Below are 18,480 nucleotides of genomic sequence, written 5' to 3' on the forward strand. Positions count from 1 at the left end.
TGCTTTTTGAGAATGGGTGTCCTCCAGGAATATGGAACCACATTCCTGCGCTGTTGCTGTGGAAATCCATTCATCTCACTCAGCTCTGCTCTCACATTGTAATAACCTGATCAGGAACCCTTCGGCCATCCCTCGTGGAGATACTTCATTACGTGTTGGAGGACTGTGTCCTTGGCTGTTTCTTCCTTCATTAGACCTGACTTATCATCAGAGACTGGAAGAGACGCAGTGACGAGATCAACGTGGACTTGCACGTCCTCATCAACCAGGCGTGCCCCATTAATGCCCGTGGCTCGAGAAAGCACGTCAATGACAATGAGATGCTTGCCTGGTGTGTAGATTAGCTCAAAATCGTAGCGTTGGAGCTTCATCATCACACACTAGATTCTCTGAGATATTTCGCACAATTGAGACGAGTGGCCTGTGGTCATTCTCCACAAGAAATGTCGGAAGACCATTCACATAAACATGGAATTTGTCCAAACCATTGACTAACCTGAGGTGCTTCATCTCAGACAGTGCATATGCCACAGGCAGCTAGCTGTCATCTGCACTCTACTGCAGTAACATCGCTCCCAGGCCATCGTCAGACATCTGCACCATCTGCACCATCTGCACTCTACTGCAGTAACATCGCTCCCAGGCCATCGACAGACATCTGCACCATCTGCACTCTACTGCAGTAACATCGCTCCCAGGCCATCGTCAGACATCTGCACCATCTGCACTCTACTGCAGTAACATCGCTCCCAGACCATCGACAGACATCTGCACCATCTGCACCATCTGCACTCTACTGCAGTAACATTGCTCCCAGGCCATCGTCAGACATCTGCACCATCTGCACCATCTGCACTCTACTGCAGTAACATCGCTCCCAGGCCATCGACAGACATCTGCACCATCTGCACCATCTGCACTCTACTGCAGTAACATCGCTCCCAGACCATCGACAGACACACATCGGCTGCAGTTTTGATCTTTATCGCAGCGTCAAAAATCACTCGCACTGGCCATGTGAACGAGATGCACAATGTTTGCCACCCCTGCTCATGTCTGGGGGACCATTGGAACGCGATGTCCTTTCTATCATATCTCGGAGGTGAGAGGTTTTAGATGCCAGGTTGGGAATAAACCTGCCAACAAAGTTGATCATCTCCAGTATCTGTCGAATACTTTTTTTATCTGTGCGATGTGGCATCATTAAAATAGCCTTTATCTCCTCGTTATCTAACTGCACACCTTGTACTGAGAGCCTGTCTCACAAGAAGGTGATGCTGTCAACCCCAAATTGACATTCTGCTTTATTAAGCTTCAGGCCATTTTCCTTTTAGGTCCCTAATCAGCCCGTCTCTTCCTTTTACCATTTATAGGCCAGTGAAAGATTTTGGCATTCACTTCTGTGTTGGCTGCTCTCTAATGATTTCAGCTGACCTCTGAACCTTCGGAATTCCTCTATTCCCAATTGTATTTTCTACCCGTCACCAGCTACAGGCACGCTCTTCCTTCCAATCTTCATTTCTGTCTCAAAGAACAATCCTAGTTTATTCAATCTCTCCTCATAGCCAACATCCTGGTGAACCTTCTTTACACTTTCTCCAAAGCTTCTACATCCTTCTGATAATGTGGTGACTAGAACTGCACGCAATACTCCAAATGCGACCGATACACCTGCAACGTAATGTCCGAACTCCTGTACTCAATACCCCGGCTGATGAAGGCAAGCATGCCATATGCCTTCTTAATCACCTTGGCCACCTGTGTTGGGAACTTTTAGGGAACTGTGGACCTGCATGCCCAGATCCCTCTGTATGAAAATGAAATGAAAATGAAAATCGCTTATTGTCACAAGTAATGAATGAAGTTACTGTGAAAAGCCCCTAGTCGCCACATTCCGGCGCCTGTCCGGGGAGGCTGGTATGGGAATCGAACCGTGCTGCTGGGTCTGCTTTAAAAGCCAGCGATTTAGCCCGGTGAGCTAATGTTCCTAAAGGTTCTGCCATTTACAGTATAATTCATACCGAGATTTGATCCTCCAAAACGCATCACCTCACATTTGTCCGGATTAAATTCGATCTGCCATTTCTGTGCCCAAGTCTCCAATCTATCCATATCCTGTTGCATCCTCTGACAATTGTTGCCACTATCAGCAACTCCGCCAATCTTCGTGTCATCCGCAAACTTACTAATCGGACCATTACCAAATTACTTAATAATAATCTTTATTGTCACAAGAAGGCTTACATTAACACTGCAATGAAGTTACTGTGAAAAGCCCCTAGTCGCCACATTCCGGTGCCTGTTCAGGTACACAGAGGGAGAATTCAGAATGTCCAATTCACCTAACAGCACGTCTTTCGGGACTTGTGGGAGGAAACCGGAGCACCCGGAGGAAACCCACGCAGACACGGGGAGAACGTGCAGACTCCGCACAGACAGTGACCCAAGCCGGGAATCGAACCTGGGACCCTGGAGCTGTAAGCAACAGTGCTAACCACTTCCACTTTTCCACCGCTACTCTCTATCTCAGAGGCAGTAATTGATGGTAAAACATTGAATATATGGCAGTTGGGGAGAATGGGATCAAAGGCTATGGGGAGAAAGCAAGATTAGGCTATTGAGTTGGATGATCAGCCATGATCGTGATGAAAGGCTATCTTTTATGTATCTATATATCTATGTTTTCTATAACCAAACCAGTTCTGTATCCATCTAGCCAGCCCATCCCCAATCCCATCTAGCCAGCCCACCCCCAATCCCATCTAGCCAGCCCACCCCAATCCCATCTAGCCAGCCTACCCCCAATCCCATCTAGCCAGCCCACCCCCAATCCCATCTAGCCAGCCCACCCCCAATCCCATCTAGCCAGCCCACCCCCAATCCCATCTAGCCAGCCCACCCCCAATCCCATCTAGCCAGCCCACCCCAATCCCATCTAGCCAGCCTACCCCCAATCCCATCTAGCCAGCCCACCCCCCCCCCAATCCCATCTAGCCAGCCCACCCCCAATCCCATCTAGCCAGACCACCCCAAATCCCATCTAGCCAGCCCACCCCGAACCCCATCTAGCCAGCCCACCCCCAATCCCATCTAGCCAGCCCATCCCCAATCCCATCTAGCCAGCCCACCCACAATCCCATCTAGCCAGCCCACCCCCAATCCCATCTAGCCAGCCCCCCCCAATCCCATCTAGCCAGCCCACCCCCAATCCCATCTAGCCAGCCCACCCCCAATCCCATCTAGCCAGCCCACCCCCAATCCCATCTAGCCAGCCCACCCCCAATCCCATCTAGCCAGCCCACCCCCAATCCCATCTAGCCAGCCCACCCCCAATCCCATCTAGCCAGCCCATCCCCAATCCCATCTAGCCAGCCCACCCCAATCCCATCTAGCCAGCACACCCCCAATCCCATCTAGCCAGCCCCCCCCCAATCCCATCTAGCCAGCCCACCCCCAATCCCATCTAGCCAGCCCACCCCCAATCCCATCTAGCCAGCCCACCCCCAATCCCATCTAGCCAGCCCACCCCCAATCCCATCTAGCCAGCCCACCCCCAATCCCATCTAGCCAGCCCCCCCCCAATCCCATCTAGCCAGCCCCCCCCCAATCCCATCTAGCCAGTCCACCCAATCCAAAGATGTGCAGGTTGGGTGGATTGGCCATGACAAATTGTCCAAAATTCTATGATTAACCTAGGACAAAGGTTCGGCGCAACATCGTGGGCCGAAGGGCCTGTTCTGTGCTGTATTTCTCTATAATCTATAATCTATAATCCCATCTAGCCAGCCCACCCCCACCCCCAATCCCATCTAGCCAGCCCACCCCCAATCCCATCTAGCCAGCCCACCCCCAATCCCATCTAGCCAGCCCACCCCCAATCCCATCTAGCCAGCCCACCCCCAATCCCATCTAGCCAGCCCACCCCCAATCCCATCTAGCCAGCCTACCCCCAATCCCATCTAGCCAGCCCACCCCCAATCCCATCTAGCCAGCCCACCCCCAATCCCATCTAGCCAGCCCACCCCCAATCCCATCTAGCCAGCCCACCCCCAATCCCATCTAGCCAGCCCATCCCCAATCCCATCTAGCCAGCACACCCCCAATCCCATCTAGCCAGCCCACACCCAATCCCTTCTAGCCAGCCCACCCCCAATCCCATCTAGCCAGCCCACCCCCAATCCCATCTAGCCAGCCCCCCCCCCCAATCCCATCTAGCCAGCCCACCCCAATCCCATCTAGCCAGCCCACCCCCAATCCCATCTAGCCAGCCCACCCCCAATCCCATCTAGCCAGCCCACCCCCAATCCCATCTAGCCAGCCCACCCCCAATCCCATCTAGCCAGCCCACCCCCAATCCCATCTAGCCAGCCTACCCCCAATCCCATCTAGCCAGCACACCCCCAATCCCATCTAGCCAGCCCATCCCCAATCCCATCTAGCCAGCCCACCCCCAATCCCATCTAGCCAGCCCATCCCCAATCCCATCTAGCCAGCCCACCCCCAATCCCATCTAGCCAGCCCACCCCCAATCCCATCTAGCCAGCCCACCCCCAATCCCATCTAGCCAGCCCACCCCCAATCCCATCTAGCCAGCCCACCCCCAATCCCATCTAGCCAGCCCACCCCAATCCCATCTAGCCAGCCCACCCCCAATCCCATCTAGCCAGCCCACCCCCAATCCCATCTAGCCAGCCCACCCCAATCCCATCTAGCCAGCCCACCCCCAATCCCATCTAGCCAGCCCACCCCCAATCCCATCTAGCCAGCCCACCCCAATCCCATCTAGCCAGCCCACCCCCAATCCCATCTAGCCAGCCCACCCCAATCCCATCTAGCCAGCCCACCCCCAATCCCATCTAGCCAGCCCACCCCAATCCCATCTAGCCAGCCCACCCCCAATCCCATCTAGCCAGTCCACCCCCACTCCCATCTAGCCAGCCCACCCCAATCCAATCCAGCCAGCCCACCCCCAATCCCATCTAGCCAGCCCCCCCCCAATCCCATCTAGCCAGCCCACCCCCAATCCCATCTAGCCAGCCCACCCCGAATCCCATCTAGCCAGCCCACCCCCAATCCCATCTAGCCAGCCCACCCCCAATCCCATCTAGCCAGCCCACCCCAATCCCATCTAGCCAGCCCACCCCCAATCCCATCTAGCCAGCCCACCCCGAATCCCATCTAGCCAGCCCACCCCCAATCCCATCTAGCCAGCCCACCCCCAATCCCATCTAGCCAGCCTACCCCAATATCATCTACCCAGCGCACCCCCAATCCCATCTAGCCAGCCTACCCCCAATCCCATCTAGCCAGCCCACCCCCAATCCCATCTAGCCAGCCCACCCCCAATCCCATCTAGCCAGCCCATCCCCAATCCCATCTAGCCAGCCCACCCCCAATCCCATCTAGCCAGCCCACCCCCAATCCCATCTAGCCAGCCCACCCCCAATCCCATCTAGCCAGCCCATCCCCAATCCCATCTAGCCAGCCCACCCCCAATCCCATCTAGCCAGCCCACCCCCAATCCCATCTAGCCAGCCCACCCCCAATCCCATCTAGCCAGCCCACCCCCAATCCCATCTAGCCAGCCCACCCCCAATCCCATCTAGCCAGCCCACCCCCAATCCCATCTAGCCAGCCCACCCCCAATCCCATCTAGCCAGCCCACCCCCAATCCCATCTAGCCAGCCCATCCCCAATCCCATCTAGCCAGCTCACCCCCAATCCCATCTAGCCAGCCCACCCCCAATCCCATCCAGCCAGCACCCCCCCCCCAATCCCATCTAGCCAGCTCACCCCCAATCCCATCTAGCCAGTCCACCCCCAATCCCATCTAGCCAGCCCACCCCCAATCCCATCTAGCCAGCCCATCCCCAATCCCATCTAGCCAGTCCACCCCCAATCCCATCTAGCCAGCCCACCCCAATCCCATCTAGCCAGCCCATCCCCAATCCCATCTAGCCAGCCCACCCCCAATCCCATCTAGCCAGCTCACCCCCAATCCCATCTAGCCAGCCCATCCCCAATCCCATCTAGCCAGCCCACCCCAATCCCATCTAGCCAGCCCATCCCCAATCCCATCTAGCCAGCCCACCCCCAATCCCATCTAGCCAGCCCACCCCCAATCCCATCTAGCCAGCCCACCCCCAATCCCATCTAGCCAGCCCACCCCCAATCCCATCTAGCCAGCCCACCCCCAATCCCATCTAGCCAGCCCATCCCCAATCCCATCTAGCCAGCCCACCCCCAATCCCATCTAGCCAGCCCACCCCCAATCCCATCTAGCCAGCCCATCCCCAATCCCATCTAGCCAGCCCACCCCCAATCCCATCTAGCCAGCCCACCCCAATCCCATCTAGCCAGCCCACCCCCAATCCCATCTAGCCAGCCCACCCCCAATCCCATCTAGCCAGCCCACCCCCAATCCCATCTAGCCAGCCCACCCCCAATCCCATCTAGCCAGCCCACCCCAAATCCCATCTAGCCAGCCCACCCCCAATCCCATGTGATTTTAGTTTTTGTGTCAATCTGCCATGTGGCACCTTGTCAGGTGCCTTACTGAAGTCCATATAAACTACATCCACAGCCCTTCCCTCATCAATTTTCTTTGTCACCTCTTCAAAAAACACAATCAAGTTGGTGAGACATGACCTTCCCCGTACAAACCCATGCTGCCTGTCACTAACTAGTCCATTTTCCTCCAAATGTGCACATATCCTGTCCCTCAGTATCTTTTCCAAAAGCTTCCCCACCACTGATGTCAGGCTCACTGGCCTATAATTTGCTGGATTATCCCTGCTTCCTTTCTTAAACAAGGGAACAACATTGGCTATTCGCCAGTCATCTGGAACCTCGCCTGTGGTCAAAGAGGATGTGAAGATATCTGTTAAGGCCCCAGCTATTTCTCCCTTTGCCTCCCACAGTAACCTGGGATAGATTCCATCCGGCCCCAGGGTCTTGTCCACCTTAATGCAATTTAGGATACTCAGCACTTCCTCCTTTGACATATTGACGTTCTCAAGAGCGTTCACACACCTATCCCTTTTTCATCCCACATGTGACCTCTTAACGTTCCCATTTCTTATCTTGACTCAAACTAATTCCACATCTTTCTATTCTGACCCAGTGGAGCACAGTGTACAGTTTGGGAATTCAAACAGGAAGAAGGTTTCAGAGGAATCAAAGTGCTGGTTTGTGGGCAATTTCCCATCAGTTGTTCCTGATCCAATTACCCTGGCAAATCTTCCTTTATCTGAGAATCCAAGTATTTGAAACTGGTGTGGGAGATGAAGGAGTAAGCAGTAACGATTACAGCAACAGCTAACAGCTTCAGGATCGAATGTAGATGCAGAAAGACAGCACAGCTGACCATTGACGTCACCCCACACAGGACGAAATACTGGGAAAAGACAAAATGGTTGGATTAGAGCAACTTCACACATTTCTACCGCCTGTATTTACATCATCATTCATTCCCCTCAGAAATGTTGGACTGTGGTTCCAGAAGCATTGTCTAGTTTACAAATGACCAATTAACGGATAATGGACTGGGGCTGGTTTAGCTCGCTGGGCTAAATCGTTGGCTTTTAAAGCAGACCAAGGCAGGCCAGCAGTATGGGTTCAATTCCCGTACCAGTCTCCCCGAACAGGCGCCGGAATGTGGCGACTAGGGGCTTTTCACAGTAACTTCATTGAAGCCTACTTGTGACAATAAGCGATTTTCATTTTTTCAGTGATTCGAGGACAAGGCCCACCGCCCCTTTCCAGAGGGATAGGAGTGAGCATCTCCCTCCCTACACTCCCCACATCACAAATGCAGATCGGTACACATTCTAAGCCAAACCAAGTCTGGAAACAGTGAGACCACACAGACCATGATAACAAAGGATATTCATAACCACGGGCGACTGAGTCTCTGCCCTCTCATTCTCCATCCCTCTGTCATTGGGGAAGTTCCTCCCAGTCTACGCTGTAAAATGGCCTAAATGAATGAAACTTCTACGGCAGCGTTAAGTAAGATTAAAAGCTTACTGACCACCTGACCTTGAACTGGCCACAGGAGATGCAAAGACACACGCTGCCTAGTTGCCCCTGCAAACTCCTCCTCATCAATATTTTAGTTTTAGGCCAAGATTTAGAGAGCTGCCCCAAAGATTAATGAAGAAACACCAAGGAACCCTCCAAAGTCACACACAGTCCTTTCCACTGCAACCAGTCACAATGCCCATATCGTCAGATTTTCTCCATGAGCCACTTCACTCTTACTGCCCTCCTCCTAAAGATCTTTCTCTGCCAATGTCTTCAGTCTGACCCTGGTAAAACAAATATTTCCCCTTCTTTCTCATTTTTTCCTCCTATTTCTCACCTACATCGTGACATTCGGCAACATTATCTGAAGCTACAATATTATTTTTCAGACGTGCGCTGACAAAATCCAACTCTACCTCAGCAACTTGTCTCTCAACCCACGTGTCGATGTGATCAGACCGCCTACCTGACATCCATTTATAGATCAGCAGAAACTTCCTCCAATTAAATACGAGGATGACCGAAGCCATTGTTTCTGATCCCTTTTCAAACTGACCTCTGGCTTCATCTGTCTCCCTGGCAACAGTCTGAGATGAAGTCTGTTCAGAACCTTGATGTTAAATTTGATCTTGAGATAAGATTTTGGCTCCTGCTCAAGCTCTGACTTGATTTTAATCTGATGATCTTTGTTTTCAAATCGCTCCATGGACTCGCTCCTTCCTCTCTCTGAAATCTCTCCAACACCACGACCCTGACAGATATCTGTCCTCTGATTCTGGCCACTTCTGCGTTCCCAATTTTAATCCCTCCACCGTTAGTGCCTGGCTCACAAGCTCGAGAATCCCTTTCCTGGGTCTCTCTCACTCTTATCTCACCTTCCTCCTCGAAGACCCTTTTAAAATCGACCACTCTGACCCAATTACTTAGCTCCTGTACAGCGCCTTGTGCTGTTTCATGGTGTGAGGGGTGATATAAATACAATATCTAAGACGTAGCAAGCAGGGTTATTTAAACATGAAATGTTTCTTATCTTAGCTCTTCCCAATAACCTAATGTGATCCCTCAATCAACGTACCTTAGTAAACAGAAATAAATGATGAGACAATTGTGCAAACCAACATTCAACCTACCTCAGTCTGATCGCAGATGCTCGTTGACCACACACCAGGAAGGTCCCACGTTGTGAAGTTAAACTTAAAACTTGCAAATGGATTCAAATCAGGACACCAAATCTGAAGAGAAATTACAAAAGTCAGAATCACCAATGAGCAGGAAAATTTATAACAATGCATAGATTTTTTTCAACCCATCTTTATTGAAGCAATTCAGAATCAAATCCCACTGTGCCTTTCCCCATAACCCTGGTTCAATCCCACTGTTTCACACTCTCTCTATAGTCCCGAATCAATCCCAAACAAATCTCCTCTTGTCCAACTCTCTCCCCTGATTACTAACCCCATTGCTAAGGGAAAAGGTTCCTTCCTATCCACCCTATCTATATCCCTCATAATCTCACACATCTCAATCAGGTTCCCCCTCAGCCTCTCTGCTCCAGGGAAAACTACCCCAGCCTATCCAATCTCTGTTGGTAGCTGAAACGCTCCAGCCCAGGCACCATCCTGGTGAATCTCCTCTGCACCCTCTCCAGCGCAATCACTTCCTTTCTATAGTGTGGTGACCAGAACTGCACACAGTACTCCAGCTGGGGCCTAACCAGCGTTTATACAGCTCCAGCATCACCTCCCTATTGCTTATACTCTGTACCTTGACTAATAAAGTCAAATATTCTTCACCTGCCCGCTGACTTCAGGAATCTAAGGACATGCACCCCAAGGTCCCTCTGTACTTTCTACAGTCCGACCATTTATTGTATTTTCCCTTGTCTTGTTAGTCCTCCCAAAGTGCATCACTTCACACTTTCCAGGGTTAAATTCCATTTGCCACTCTTCTGCCCATTTAACCAGCCCGTCTGTATCATTCCATCTCTCCCATAGCCCTCTGCCAATCCCAAATGAATCCCACTGACCCACTCTCGCCCAGTAACCCTGGGCGGAATTCTCCAACCCCCCCCCCCCCCCCCCCCCCCCCCCCCCCCGCAGGGTCGGGAAATCGCCCGGGGCTTTGGAAATCCTGCCCCCACCGTGGCCGGAATTCTCCGCCACCCGGGAATCAGCGGGAGCGGGAATCACGCCCCGCCGGTCAGCGTGCCCCCCGCGGTGATTCTCCGGCACGCCATGGGCCAAAGTCCCGCCGCAGTCAGGCGGGCCCCGGGGTCCTGGGGGGGGGGGAGGGGGGGCACGGGGCGACAGGACCCTGGGGGGTGCCCCCGCGGTGGCCTGGCCTGCGATCGGAGCCCACCGATTAGCGGGCGGACCTCTGCACAGGGGGCACTCTTTTTCTTCTGCCGTCGCCACGGCCTCCACCACGGCGGAGGCGGAAGAGACCCCCTCCCCTGCACATGTGCCGGTGGTGATGTCAGCGGCCGCTGACACTCCGGCGCATGCGCGGACTCACGCCGACCGGCGAAGGCCGTTCGGTCAGCCCCGACGCCGGTCGTTGTGACGCCAAAGGCCGTTGGCACCGGCCGGCGGAGCGGGAGCCACTCCGGTGCGGGCCTAGCCCCTAAAGGTGCGGAGAATTATTCCTGATGCTTCTTGCATTAAAGTATACACACTTCAACCCATCTCCGTGCCTGCAAGTACTCTCCTTTGTCAGTGTTACCTTCCCCACTGCGTCACTACGTGCTTTGGCATCCTGAATATCGGCTTCCTTAGTTGCTGGACTACAAATCCAGTTCCCATTCCCCTGCCAAATTAGTTTAAACCCTCCCGAAGAGTACTAGAAAACCTCCCCCCCAGGATATTGGTGCCCCTCTGGTTCAGATGCAACCCGTCCTGCTTGTAAAGGTCCCACCTTCCCCAGAATGCGCTCCAATTATCCAAATACCTGAAGCCCTCCCTCCTACACCATTCCTGCAGCCACGTGTTCAACTGCACTCTCTCCCTATTCCTAGCCTCGCTATCACGTGGCACCGGCAACAAACCAGAGATGACAACTCTGTCTGTCCTGGCCTTTAACTTCCAGCGTAACTCCCTAAACTTGTTTATTACCTCCACACCCTTTTTCCTACCAATGTCGTTGGTACCAATGTGCACCACGGCTTCTGGCTGCTCACCCTCCCCCTTCAGGATCCTGAAGACACGATCCGAGACATCCCTGGCCCTGGCACCCGGGAGGCAACATACCTTCCGTGAGTCTCGCTAGCGACCACAGAATCTCCTATCTATTCCCCTAACCATTGAATCCCCTATTACTATTGCTTTTCTATTCTCCCCCCTTCCCTTCTGAGCCCCAGAGCCAGACTCAGTGCCAGAGACCTGGCCTCTAGGGCCTTCCCCCGGTAGGTCATCCCCCCCAACTGCATCCAAAACGGTATACTTGTTTTGAAGGGAACGGCCACGAGGGATCCCTGCACTGTCTGCCCATTCATTTTCTTTCCCCTGACTGTAACCCAGCTACTCTTATCCTGAACCTTGGGTGTGGCTACCTCCCTGTAACTCTTCTCTATAACCCCCATGATGGTTGATCAGTGGGGTGGTCAGCAAGCTGGCTGCCTTGCAGGCCGTGGGAATGGGGGTCTGTTCCCGGACACCCCGGGGTGCGGGAGGTCAGCCATGCCCCATCCCCATCACCACCAGCACCTTCCCACCATTCCCCCCTGCCCCAGCAGATGCCATTCCCCCCCCCCACCTCCCTGGATCCCTGGCATGAAACTGCAGTATCTGCCTCTTGTGGTCAGAAGATGGAATCCCTTTCTATTGATGAAAGCACCTGGGTGCCCCACATTGGTGCTGTCAATGGCTGCATGGATCCAGCAATAGCAGCGAAACCTCCGGCTCACTCTGCGTGGCTGCCTAGCCAGACAAGAAGTGAATGAAGGTGCTGATCCTTTGGAGCAGAGTGTCAGTGGCCAGCTTGATAAAGCCGTGGGCAGTCGATCACGAGACATCATGTCGGCTTCCCACCCTTTCCGAGAATGAAACTGAGGTGGAAAAGTTTCGAACCACTTAAGAGCCACTGGCATAGGGATGGCACAGTCAGTGACAAGCTCTCCACCAATCAGATCAGAGGTGACAATCAGTCTGGAGAGGTTGGGCCTTCTTCAACACCAAACCGCAGACATGCCCGGGTATCAGAAGCTCTTGTAGGCTACAGGATAATCCTGCCTTATCCAGATCCTTCTGTGTTGCACTTCCTGCTGACCCTTCACCCCTTCTGGCTGTGCCTCCTGATCCACAGGACCCACACTGGGATTGTACCTGTGGGAAAATACCTCCTCTTCCTTCTGGTTCTCTCCTCCATTTCTGAAGTACTCCCTTCTGTAGGCAATCCCCTAATTTTTTTGAAAAGATGATGGGCATAGGAATGAGGAGATCCTTGACAAATGCAGAAAAATCGAAAGGGTTCTCCAGAACACCAAGAAATGGCAGAAACTATCGGTGAACCAACTCCTATCAAAATTCCCACCCATTCATTTGACCGAGATCCTATTGCAAGGCAGCGCAATGGCATTGGGACACCCTCCCCCCACCATTTAGTGAAGGGTCAGTTCCACCATGTGCTTAGTCCAGTGTGCTCCCCATACCACAATCTGATAAATCCAGGCCTTAGCTCCAGGTAGTATAACTCAGCCAGCAATATATTGTGAAGCACTGTACCAAAATCTGAGCGATCAGAGTCTCACCATGTCATATAAAGACGAGATGAAGTTGAGCATGATGGATAGAAGCATGAGGATGGCTCTGGCGCTGTATGACTCTTGGATCCAGCCACAGAGTTCATGCCAGCACTTTGGGAAACAGTTGAAGCCTTCGGACCAGATGCAAAGCAAGAGCCCGGCGTAAATTACCACCATGGTGATGAAGTGGCCCATCCTCATCATCTCTCTGTGGGTAGAAAAGACAGCAGTGAATTTGTGAAAGCCATCTCCTCAACAATTCACACGCAGCAAGGTAGAGAGACTCTGGTTAGATGGCTGAGGGAGACAGCCAGCACCGCACACTGTGAACTCTCACAGTAGCAGACAGCTGAATGATTAACCTCTGTGGTGTTGGGAGGAATGAATAACTCAGCACGCCCGCTATCATCTCAGTTTCAATTTTGTTCTTATCATGTGAGAGTTCCTTTAAGAAATGGGTGTTTAAGAAATGTACCTTTAAGAAATGAGTGTTTATCAGTGATTTCAGAGTATTGTTGGAGCTGGGCTGTCTGTCAGCTTTTTACTTTTCTTTTAGGCTGGTTGCTGCAGGGTGTGTTTTAGTTTCATTTTCAGAGCTGGATAGCTGCAGTCACAGCCAGAAGGGGTATTAGAGTCTCTCTCTCTGTAATCTAAAGAATGTAACTCGATCCTTTGGTGATTTAAAACTAATAACTGCTCTCAGTAGTGACTTTAACCTGATGTGCTTCTGTTAAAGGTTTTTTTTAAGACTTGTGGATGTTAAAAGGAAACTTAATGATTGCTTAGTGTTGTATTCTTTGGGGGTTGTATTTGAATTAATGGTTGCTAAGATGTTCACTGTATGTTTTAAAAAGTTAACTTGAGTTCATAGAATAAACATTGTTTTGCTTTAAAAAAAAACTTTTCCATTTCTGCTGTCCCACCCCTGTGGAGTGGGCCGTGTGCTCCCCATACCACAATCTGGTAAAAGCTGTGGGTCAGGTGAACTCCATGATACACTTTGGGGTTCTCTAAACCCTAGTCCATAACATTCTGAAGTCCGCCTGTTAGTGGTCACGGAGTTCAATATTAATCCCAAAAAATCAAATATTGGTCAAGAGTCACACTTCCATTTTAGTTAAAAGATTGATTTGGAAATGTTTGTTCAAAGACCAGGACAATCCTTTGGAATCCAGGACCACTGATCCCCAAGCAAGAAACCAGAGGATCCCCAAAGCGGAACATTTCAGCACCTCAGTGTTATTCCTCGCTGCCTCCGATATCATCCACATTCCAAACTGACCTCACTGCCTCCCAAAAACTCCATTTCCTAAATTCTGCATCTGTCACCATCTTGGCCACTATCAGAACAACAAAGCTCTCCTATTGATCCACACAGGACCTCAAGACCTCAAATCTTCCAATTTCTTTCTCAGTAACTATATAAACCTGCCCCCACCCCTCTGTGTGGAGTCTGCACATCCTCCCCAAGTGTGCGTGGGTTTCCTCCGGGTGCTCCGGTTTCCATCCCATTCCCACCCCACTCCCATTCCTGTCCCCATCCCACTCCCAGCCCTTTCCCCATCCCATTCCCATCCCTGTCTCCATACCACCCCTTGCCTACCCCCAGCCCATTTTCATCCCATTCCCGTCCCTGCCCGCCCTCCCCCTGACCCTGAACCCTGCTCCTATCCCAACCTAGCCCCTGGCCCTATTCCCATCCCCACCCCATCCCATCCTGACCCTTTCACCGGCTCTCCACCACTGTCCCCCCCAACACGTTCATATCCCACCCCACCCTGTCTCACTCCCATCACCATCCCACCCTAACCCTCTCCCCACCCCATCCTCATGCCATTCCTGACCCTGCCCTCATCCCGTCCCACTCCTGACCCTGCCTCTTTCTCAACACCTGCCCTCACTCCTGTCCAATACTGAGCCTTCCCCCTTCCAAACACTCCCCCACCACGCCCCTCACCCTTCACCCTGCCTCACTCCCATTCTTGTATTCTCAGCCTGCCTCACGCCACCTGACCCCACTCGTCACATCGCTGATCCTGAATATGTGCTCACCCCATCCCTGTCCTACTGACATTGACCGTGCCCACGCCCCACCCATTCCACCCTTGACCGTGCCCCCGCCCTCACCCCACCCCACCCCCCGCTGACACTGACCACGATAAATTGATGAATTTCTATAAGTCATAAGTTTGTAGAGCAGGATTTGGCCATTTGGCCCATCGAGTCTGCTCCGTCATTCTATCATGGCTGATATGGTCCTCATCTGCTACCTACAATGTTACAGATGCAAAATCAGCCAGAGCATCTCCTCCCTGGAACACGTTACCTCGGAGCGGGAGTCGGCAAGTTAGCCTCCTGAGTCTAACACCCTCAATGTGATCCTGGCTGAATCCATCCTGCCCGTTCTCCATAACCCTTCAACCCATTACCAATTAAAAACCTGTCTAACTCCTCCTTAAATTTACTGACTGCCCCAGCATGCCACTGCACTCTGGGGTAGCAAATTCCACAGATTCACAACCCTTTGGGAGAAGTACTTTCTCCTCAATTCTGTTTTAAATTTGCTAGTCCTTAACCTGACACTATGACCTCTCGTTCGAATCTCAGGATCTATTATCACTATACCTAAATAGGAGGCCATTCTGCCCATCGAGCCTGCTCCGCCGTTCCTGGCTGATCTGATTGTAATGCCAACCCCACATTCCTGCCGACCCCCGATAACCTCTCACCCTCTTGTTAATCAAGAATCTATCTGGCTCCGCCTTAACAATATTCACAGATTCTGCTTCCGCTGCCTTTTGAGGAAGAGAGTTCCAGAGACTCACCCCCCCTCGGAGAGAAAGAAATGTCTCCTCATCTCCATTTTAAATGTGTGACCCCTTATTTGTAAACAGTGACCCCGAGTTCTCGATCCTCTCCACCTCCACCCTGTCAATACCCCTCAGGGCCCTCCAGTGGATACAAACCCAACCTCTGCAACCTTTCCTCACAAGACAACCCGTCCATTGCTGCAATGAGTCTAGTAAACATTCTCTCTCTCTCACTTCCCAACACATTTCCATCTTCCCTTCAATAAGGAGACCAACTCAGTGCACACTCCTCCAGATGGCTGAGATTACTCTCGGGAGGGTGATCTTTCAGAGGGGCAGTGCAGACTTGGTGAGCTGAATGGTCTCATTCTGCACTGTATTGTGGTGATCTTTGTGTTGCTGAATTCAGGATGGTTGGCATTGTGTTCACCAAGACCACAAAAATAGCTTTAACTTGAACAAAGCTGTAAATATATTAACAGTACTAATTTGGGTTTGACATGTGCTCTTAAATAATATAGTTGATAATAAATATATAATCTACACTCATCTACTACTAATCTGTGCACTATAACATTAGGGCAGCACAGTAGCACAGTGGTTAGCACAGTTGCTTCACAGCTCCAGGATCCCAGGTTCGATTCCCGGCTTGGGTCACTGTCTGTGCGGAGTCTGCACGTTCTCCCCGTGTCTGCGTGGGTTTCCTCCGGGTGCTCCGGTTTCCTCCCACAGTCCAAAGATGTGCAGGTTAGCTGCATTGGCCCTGGTAAATTGTCCTGAATGTCCAAAAAGGGTAAGTGGGGTTACTGGGTTACAGGGATAGAATGGAGGTGTGGGCCTGGGTAGGGTGTTCTTTCCAAGGGCCGGTGCAGACTCGATGGGCCGAATGGCCTTCTTCAGCACTGTAAATTCTATCCTCTCTATTCTATCCTACTAACTATGATCCACTCTCACTCACACTATCTTTCCTTCAATCTGATTTCTCGCCTTCTCTTCAACCTCTTCCCATAAGGGTCAGCATCAATGTCTTATATACTTGTACATCTAGCTCCCTCTAGTGCTTGAGTTATACATTTCATTAACTCTTGCAGTTCTTACATTTATGATAATACCACAATCAATTCCCTGTACAACTGAAGCATAACTGTCCTACTTTTGTATTCAATTCTCCTCACAATAAACAATAATATTCAATTAGCTTTCCTAATTACTTGCTGCCCCCAGCTGACTGGCCTGTATTTTGGAAACCATTGAGGTGTCCTGTTCCAGAGAGGCTATTCCATGTGCTTCACACTCATGTTGACTGTATTACATTGGAGCAGGATTTTGTCCGCGCTGAGTAGACAAAAACAATTGATGATAGTCAATACTCACTCAGGCACCGAGAACAGGATCTGCACACTGAGAATAAACAGCATCACGATGAACGAACAGCCCATGGTAGACGTAAAAACCTCATCTCGGATCTTGCGATACTGAACATGAGAAAGAAAAACAGAACATTGACTTGTTGATGAAAGGCAATCATTCCGCTGGCTGTGTCTTTCAAAGAAGGAACACTGGCTCTCGGTGGAGGGCACCACACGTCAGCTTACTGCTGGGTGAAGAAAACTGAAAAAATCTATACGACACCATCCCCACACACTGCTCTCACCAACCAATGCAGTTCCTTCGGGAACAGGATGTGTACATGCATGATTCCCCCCCCCCCCCCCCCCCCCCCCCCCCCGCCCTGTACAAACAGGCAGTGAGAGACGAGGGAGACAGAGGGGAGACAAAGGGAGACAGTCTGATAAGTCAATGGGAGGATATACTTAAGATGAGCAGTGAAGGTGTTAAAAATAGAGAGGATGACTCTGTTGAGCGGATTAGTGAAAGCCTCAGAATATAAAACAATCACGTCGCACTGATCTATAGATTAGGGTTTGGTAGTTTCCGATTTTATGTGAAACTAAATGAACAAATTATGGGTCACAAATAAAAAGGGTAATTTTGTACACATAAGAACATAAAAACTAGGAGCAGGAGTCGGCCATCTGGCCCCTCGAGCCTGCTCCGCCATTCAATGAGATCATGGCTGATCTTTTGTGGACTCAGCTCCACTTTCCGGCCCGAACACCATAACCCTTAATCCCTTTATTCTTCAAAAAACTATCTATCTTTATCTTAAAAACATTTCATGAAGGAGCCTCAACTGCTTCACTGGGCAAGGAATTCCATAGATTCACAACCCTTTGGGTGAAGAAGTTCCTCCTAAACTCAGTCCTAAATCTACTTCCGCTTATTTTGAGGCTATGCCCCTAGTTCTGCTGTCACCCGCCAGTGGAAACAACCTGCCCGCATCTATCCTATCTATTCCCTTCATAATTTTATATGTTTCTATAAGATCCCCCATCATCCTTCTAAATTCCAACGAGTACAGTCCCAGTCTACTCAACCTCTCCTCATAATCCAACCCCTTCAGCTCTGGGATTAACCTGGTGAATCTCCTCTGCACACCCTCCAGGGCCAGTACGTCCTTTCTCAGGTAAGGAGACCAAAACTGAACACAATACTCCAGGTGTGGCCTCATTAACACCTTATACAGTTGCAGCCTAACCTCCCTATACATGTTACATGACCTCCCCACACATGTTACATGACTTGTGGGCTGATTTAGCTCAGTGGGCTGGACAGCTGGTTTGTGATGCAGAGCGAGTTCAGCAGCGTGGGTTCAATTCCCCGTACCGGCTGAGATTATTCATGAAGGCCCCGCCTTCCCAACCTTGCCCCTCGCCTGAGGTGTGGTGACCCTCGGGTTAAATCACCACCAGTCAGCTCTCCCCCTCAAAGGGAAAGCAGCCGATGGTCATCTGGGACTGTGGTGACTTTACCTTTGCCTATTGCTTGACTAGCCACCCAGAAGTG

The 18,480-nt window shown here is 51.3% G+C and overlaps 1 protein-coding gene across 2 annotated transcripts in view; it reads right to left on the minus strand.

Annotated features, from left to right (window-relative positions):
- Positions 1-18,480, minus strand: part of LOC119976849 (adenylate cyclase type 8-like) — a 221,708-nt gene that overhangs the window by 70,765 nt on the left and 132,463 nt on the right. For both annotated transcript variants that reach the window (XM_038817615.1, XM_038817613.1), the window contains 4 exons: positions 16,948-17,048; positions 12,770-12,971; positions 9,156-9,257; positions 7,230-7,396 (listed from right to left, as the gene is read on the minus strand). In XM_038817615.1, coding sequence (XP_038673543.1) covers positions 7,230-7,396; positions 9,156-9,257; positions 12,770-12,971; positions 16,948-17,048 — 572 coding nt within the window. The remainder of the gene's footprint in view (positions 1-7,229; positions 7,397-9,155; positions 9,258-12,769; positions 12,972-16,947; positions 17,049-18,480) is intronic.

The sequence above is a fragment of the Scyliorhinus canicula genome, chromosome 1 (genome assembly GCF_902713615.1).
Source record: "Scyliorhinus canicula chromosome 1, sScyCan1.1, whole genome shotgun sequence".
NCBI lineage: Eukaryota > Metazoa > Chordata > Chondrichthyes > Carcharhiniformes > Scyliorhinidae > Scyliorhinus > Scyliorhinus canicula.